Below are 6366 nucleotides of genomic sequence, written 5' to 3' on the forward strand. Positions count from 1 at the left end.
TGCCAAGTTGGCAGGTGGATGGGGGGTTTGCGTGGTAGCCAAGAAAGGACGGCAGATCGACAAATACAGAAATGTGAGACTGCTCCCGAGCTGCCAGCATCAGGGCCTGGAGCCCGGCCGGCTCTGCTGTGACCCAGGAAGGGGATTATCAGCCACTCCTGCCCGGGGACTTTAAGTACCGACACTCAGATTCTTCGGAGTCTTGTTCAAACATGTTTTTGAGGTCCCCGTGATTCAGCTGCACGCCTCTACCGACCTGCACTGGGGAATACCTGCCTGTGCCCACACTGCTCTGTGTCTATCGAAGGCGGGAGGTGACTTAGAAAAACCCTCTCACAAAATGCCCGCTGTTTTTGCAAGGCCCACGCTGAAATTTTGGACCAGCTGCCTTTCTCCCATGCTGCTGGCTCGCTACTTGTTATTGCAAAGTTGCCTGTTTGTGCCAGGCAGGCTGTTGTTCCCCGCTGAATATTTTGCTTTTGCAAGCACCGTGTCTTGCAGCTATAGCTGTGGGCTGATTTAGGAGTAAGATATCCAGAGCCCTTCATGATGTGAGAAAAATGACCTTGCTGAGCAGCACTCATGTCTTGAAAGCTCATGCTTTGGTGAGCACATGGTGGTTCCCCTCTTTGTAACTCCTATCCTTCAGGATCACTGAAGATCCCTCAACGCCAGTGGAGTGGCATGGACTCAAAAAGTGTGCTTTGGCTGCAGATTGTGCTAGTTTTGTGTTGTTGGAGTCTGAGAATTTCTTCTGATACCGAATCAGGTCACATCAACTCAGTGTATCGAGATTGGCCTGGCTTAGGCCTATCTCAAATTCAAGAGGTCGCAGAGTGAATCACACCATCTGCTGCGTGGGGCAGCGAAAGTCTCATTACCTGTAGCCACTGCAGGGAAGTTCTTGGGATGTCAGAGTCAGGATCAGATCCAAATATGGCTCTTCATTCCTGAAGATTTACATTAATTTCAGTAACTTGTCACCAGATTTCCTGGTATTAGTAATCTGGGAACAAGTGTTTTGTTTGTAGAGAGTTTAAATTAGGAGGATTATACCCAAATCCTGCTTCTGGACACACCTAACCTTCGAATTCACCTTTAGCATCTCAGCTTGGGCTGCTTTTGAGCCCAGAGGATGTGACACATCCCGTACCTTCAGTTCGGCAATATTGGCACGTATCGTTACTAGGTTCCTCTGTTCATTCACAACATGACACTGAACATGAGCCCGCTACACACAGCAAGCAGGAAATATCTATTCAGTGTGTGTCCTCCGCTTCCTCTGGGCTCCGGCAAATCCCAGCAGAGGAGCGACTTATCATCGCCGAGGTTCTCACTTTTGTTTTGCTCAGTGTGACACCTTTTCCCCGCCACCGACGTGTACGTGTGTGAAGATCTTTTCAAGTTGCTCCAAGTGTCTTTCCCCTAAATACACTGTCAGGAAGTGAGTAGAGATTATGTCCTGTCTTTTAAAAGCTATTTTGTGCTGGAGGGAAACCAAAATAACTTCCAGCTACAACCCTCCAGAGCCATCTGTTGTAGGAGAGGAGAAAAAAAGGATGTCCCATGTAACCGTCCCCGCTGATAACAGCACGGTGATAAACAAATAGTTGTACACGTGCTTCAGAGCCACTTGGTCACCGCTCCCAATCAGGGATTGGAGGCTGTATTCATTCCCTTAGTTGCTGGCCTACTGGATAGTACCCAAAAAAACAATTGTACCTGGCCCCCAGCAACAGGCAGTGTCTTGACTGGTATATATGGTGTCTCTGGATCTCCTGTTTGACCTTGATTGAGCTCACTGCACTTATGCGTACCCAGCACTGTGTACCATACGGGGCCCATATGCAGGCTGTGTTGGCTGTAGGTGTCCTCAAGGCCTAAGGTTTCGCTTAATATATGGATGAGTAGTTGAATTTATTCTACAGAGATGTGAAACCTTGCTTTTGTTGTGATATAATTTTATGCCTTGCTTAAATTGCACACGGGATGTAATTTTTAAATTTTTAAAACTTTTCTTCTTTTTTTTATTAAAGCTTGAAGAAGAATTCCAAAGAACGGCCAACATACCCAGAGCTTATGGTGAGTGTGCCTGCATTAAGCAGTGTATTAGTTCAGAGCCGAGATGGATTACAATGAGATGCTGAGGACAGAGTTTCCCATAGTGATTGGTGATTTGGGATACTTAGCATCTCTAATTTCTTAACAGATGTAAGAGTCATGGCACTTCAGGGTCTTGGGAGAGTGACTGCAAATCGGAGATGCTCTTTGAAATGTCATTCAGGTGCTATTCCGTTGAGATCAGGGGACAAGAATATGTAAAAGCAGCTAACAAATTTGCTAAGGGACAAGAAAAAGACTGTGAAGCGTCAATTAGCGAGGATAAAATCATCCCCTTGGGTTTGTGTGATGGTTTCAAACACCTAGGTGAAATGGATGCACCATGGATGCTCCACATGGGCTGCAGGAGCTGAGTGGACTGCTAGGCTTTACTGTCATGGTGCCTTGGAGAGGAGACTTTTTGGACAGAGTAATTCCTGGATGTTAGGGACAGAGACAAGTCTGTGACTAATAATTCCGGTTATTGAATTTCATCTGCTGCTTAGAGACCATTTGCTGTGAGCACATCGAGGACAGAGGAATAGCTAAGGAAGAAAACGCTGATAAAGGCTTCTGATGGGGGAAATGCAAGGCAGTGCAGGGCTTTGAGGTCAGACGCACTTAACTGCTGATGAACTCCCAGCAGTGCAGGCACTGGTGTATACTCAGCCAGAGCTCTGGACTGGAGCTGGCCAGAACAGTGTCTGTGGTGAGATTTTTCTGCTAGGCTCCACAGCTTTATGGCCTCTTTCTTTCCTGACTTTCTGGTATTGATCCTGGTGCTCCTAATAGCCGGCAAAAAGCAGGAGAGCTTGCTAAAGGCAGGGAGGTGCCTAACTCTGTTCTTTCTGAAGCTCTTGACCCAAATGCTTGCCTGTCCCTACATGCTCACCCCTGTCTGGTGCCACTGGCAAGATCTTCTGGGTTAAGGGTGGAACTGCTGTAGAATTTCCTCAGGCATTGGTGTCTGCTGCCCCATTACTTGTAGGACATGCATTATGCCATCCAGGGGGTCAGCCTCATTGCTACCTCACGCTGTCTGCTTGGAGGCATTGGGACCTCTGTGGTGTGAAGGTGCCAGGGTTTAAGGTGCAAGACATGCTGGAAATCCATGTACCTTTTGAACGTGGGTTGTAAGCAATGAATAATTCCTGTGGCATTTCTTGCTGGTCCCTGTAATGCAATTAGACTATATATAGATTTGATTTACACACAGTTTGCCCAAATACTGCTTTCAAACAAAGGGAGGCTTGAGGTTTATGGCTTTTTTTTTTTTCTTCTTTTTTTATATTATTGAATAAATACATATATATTTTAAGCAAATTTCTGAAGTTTGCCAAATGGCCTTTTATCAAAAAGGTTCACCGGAGCAGCTCCGTCTGTTGCAGCATTAATACCCATTGGCAAGCGAGTGCATTTCTATTGAATTAGGTTCTTGGATCACCTCTCCAGAGTATCTCAATGCTGTGGTATTTTATGGCTGACATGAATGTTGTGAGGTCCTGTGGTTGAGGGTTGCTGTTTTGTTGGGGTTTTTTCCTCCCTCCTCTCTCTCTTACGGCATTAAGTTGCGGTACTGGATTGGACTTGTCATTTAGACCAAGACTGCTCCCTTGCTTTCCTGTGGAATTGAGGTTTCTCATGGAAAATATGACTCTGTGCTATCTTAAGCATCAGAAAAACTGATACGGATGCTTAATTTCATTTAAAAACCCACTTCCCCAGGTGAAGTGGAGCATGAAACTACTGCAGGACTGGTGGCCTGCACATTGCATGGAGCACATCCCACCTGGCATGGGGTGTTCTGTGCTATAACCAGAGTCAGTCATTGCAAAGGGCTTGGGTTCACTGAGAGATGGGGCCGTGTCACGACTGCGGGTGCTTCCAGGCTGTGGTAGCTGTGCTTTGGGTGCGACTTAGCTTGGATGTGAAAGCAGTGGCGTCACGCTGGGATAATAACACTGCAGGCCATTTGGGCCATCTCTCTGAGAGTTACTGGGGACACTTCAATCCCCGTGACTGTCTGACCCAGGGAGACCTTAAATTATGTCTGGATCCTTGCCTCAACCCATTTCAGTTCTGTTCCCCACATAATTGTGCTTCCTCTTCCTCGCTAGTGTGTCTTTGGGTTGCTTCCCAGCTGCTCAGAGCTGCCTCTTGTTATTCACTGGATAACTTTCTGCTCGAGCCCACCTTAGAGAGTCTCTTTTCTCTGCTCTTCTCCCTCCACTTGGCCACTGCTGTAAATGATCATGGAAAGAGCCAACGCTCAGGGACTGAGGTGAGGGACAGCTTTGAGAAACCCTGGAAACCTCAAACTGTCTTTAAAAATCTGGCTCAAAATGAGAAGGTCAGGAATCAAACCGAGCTCCCCCAGCCTGTGTATGGGAAGCACAACACCGTTTTGCACAGGGTGGAGGTCACCTCTGAGTCCCGCAGGGCCTCAGCTTCCTTTTGGTTTTCAATGACATCTTCCATACAAATAAATACAATTAATTGCCAGGACAGTGGGTGTCAAACAAGTGTTTGGTGATTTCAGGTGGAAGTTGGCTGGTCTCAGGTGATGTGTTGCCGCCCCTGGTAGCAAACTGAGTCACCGGTGCTAGCAGAGAGGGGCTTTGCTGTTACTGTCAAGTGGGCATTTGGTTGTGTTTTTTTTCTCCTTACACATATTTTTCCGTTTGTGCTGAAATGTAGGCAAGATTTTCTGGCAGGATGTCTTCCCATGTTGGTCACGATTAAGTAGTTAAACATACAGCTGCGGATGGCTTTCCAGCCGGGACAGCTTTCCTTTTTGCGGTGGTTAGGGGTAAAGTAGCCATCTCCTGCTGCGACTATGAGCAATTGCAGGGAAGAAATGAGACTCAAAAGTCACCAGAGGGTAAATACACAGATAAAGCAGGAAGCTGAGGGAAAACCCACTGCAGTCAGCCTTCCTGCAAGGTTTTCCTTGCTCCCGTTGGAGCTAGCGTGCGGTGGGGTGGGTAACCACTGTTTTAGGAGGAGCATGTCTCCTCCCGGGTCACCGCAGAGCTGTGAGGGCATGAGGTGCTAGAGATACAGGCAGTTTTTTAAAATATTTTCCCTTGCTTCAAGAGCAGCCCAGCTCAGCCGTTGCAGCCAGGGCTGAGTTTAGAGGGAGTCCGAGAGGGCAGCACAAATCTGCAGCCTTCATGAAGTGGCCCCTCGGACTCCCCGACTTGCCTTGGCTGCAAAACATGGAAAGCCCAATAATATGATGCTAGCAATGAAATCTTTTTTGCTGTCTAGAAGATTGTCTGAAAAGGTTTTAAGTTTGGTCCTCAGTGTTGTGAATAATAAACTTTTATATTTTTTCTCTCTTTTCTTTCCTAGCAACATCCTTTCTTCACTCTACACGAATCCAAAGAGACAGACGTCGCCTCTTTTGTCAAACTCATCCTGGGAGACTGAGAACTGGACTTGTAAATGAATTGCCCTTCTGTGGACTGGTGGGTGCAGGGGAGGGGCGCGTGGCAGGACTTGTCATGAAAGCACCAACAGAAAGTCGCCGTGTTTTGTTTTGTTTTGTTTTTATTCTGAGACACCCCCGCCTCGCCGAAGTTTTTAAAAGGGTTCTTTGGTATCCATAGCGACATAGAACGAGCTGGTTAGTGAAATGAATTTTAATAAGGTTGGAAACCTTAAAACAAAAACAAAACAAAAAAATTTAAAGAGAGTGATTGACATATTTAATGACAGTCAAAGTCCCTTTTCCTAACTTTCTCCTCATCCCCTTTCCCTTCCCCCTGAACCAGAATTTGCTTTGTCTTGGTAATAGGTGCTATGGTAGTCATGAAGTTGTGTGTAGATTTATATTTTGTCCCTTCCATTATTTTAATATTTATGTTAAGTGCTTGATGGAATAGATTTCTGTTTTATATGAGGATGAATGCGTGGTGACGATGATGATGCTAAATGAGGCCACAGCAAGCAATAGTTGTAGGGCTTTGCTGGGGAAAAGGTGTCAAAGGAAAAGAGAAAGAAGAGACAAAGTGTCTGTGTTGTGGAAAATATTTAATGTGCATCATAAAAAGAATTTATAAACAAGGATCTCAGCCCAGCTCCTCGAGCTGCTTTTGCAGCATGCGAGGCAGCATCGCTGTAAGGGAGGGAGGCCCCCGCGTCCCGCGAGGTCACCTCTTCTCCAGACACCGCACTCCGAGTCCGGCCGGCGCCTCCCGGCCAGCCTGCCGCCTGCGGTGCACCGCCAGCCTCCTGCCCGGGGAAAGACCCTGCCCTACGTCC

General features: G+C 46.9%; 1 protein-coding gene across 1 annotated transcript in view; it reads left to right on the forward strand.

The window, feature by feature from the left end:
• Positions 1-6004, forward strand: part of LOC104623176 (dual specificity mitogen-activated protein kinase kinase 6-like) — a gene marked incomplete at its 5' end in the record, with an annotated part of 17663 nt that extends 11659 nt beyond the window's left edge. The window contains 2 exon segments of the mRNA XM_010290179.1: positions 2037-2082; positions 5455-6004. Coding sequence (XP_010288481.1) covers positions 2037-2082; positions 5455-5532 — 124 coding nt within the window.
• Between the last annotated feature and the right edge of the window lie 362 nt (positions 6005-6366).

The sequence above is a fragment of the Phaethon lepturus genome, unplaced genomic scaffold (assembly GCF_000687285.1).
Source record: "Phaethon lepturus isolate BGI_N335 unplaced genomic scaffold, ASM68728v1 scaffold41486, whole genome shotgun sequence".
Classification (NCBI taxonomy): Eukaryota; Metazoa; Chordata; class Aves; order Phaethontiformes; family Phaethontidae; genus Phaethon; species Phaethon lepturus.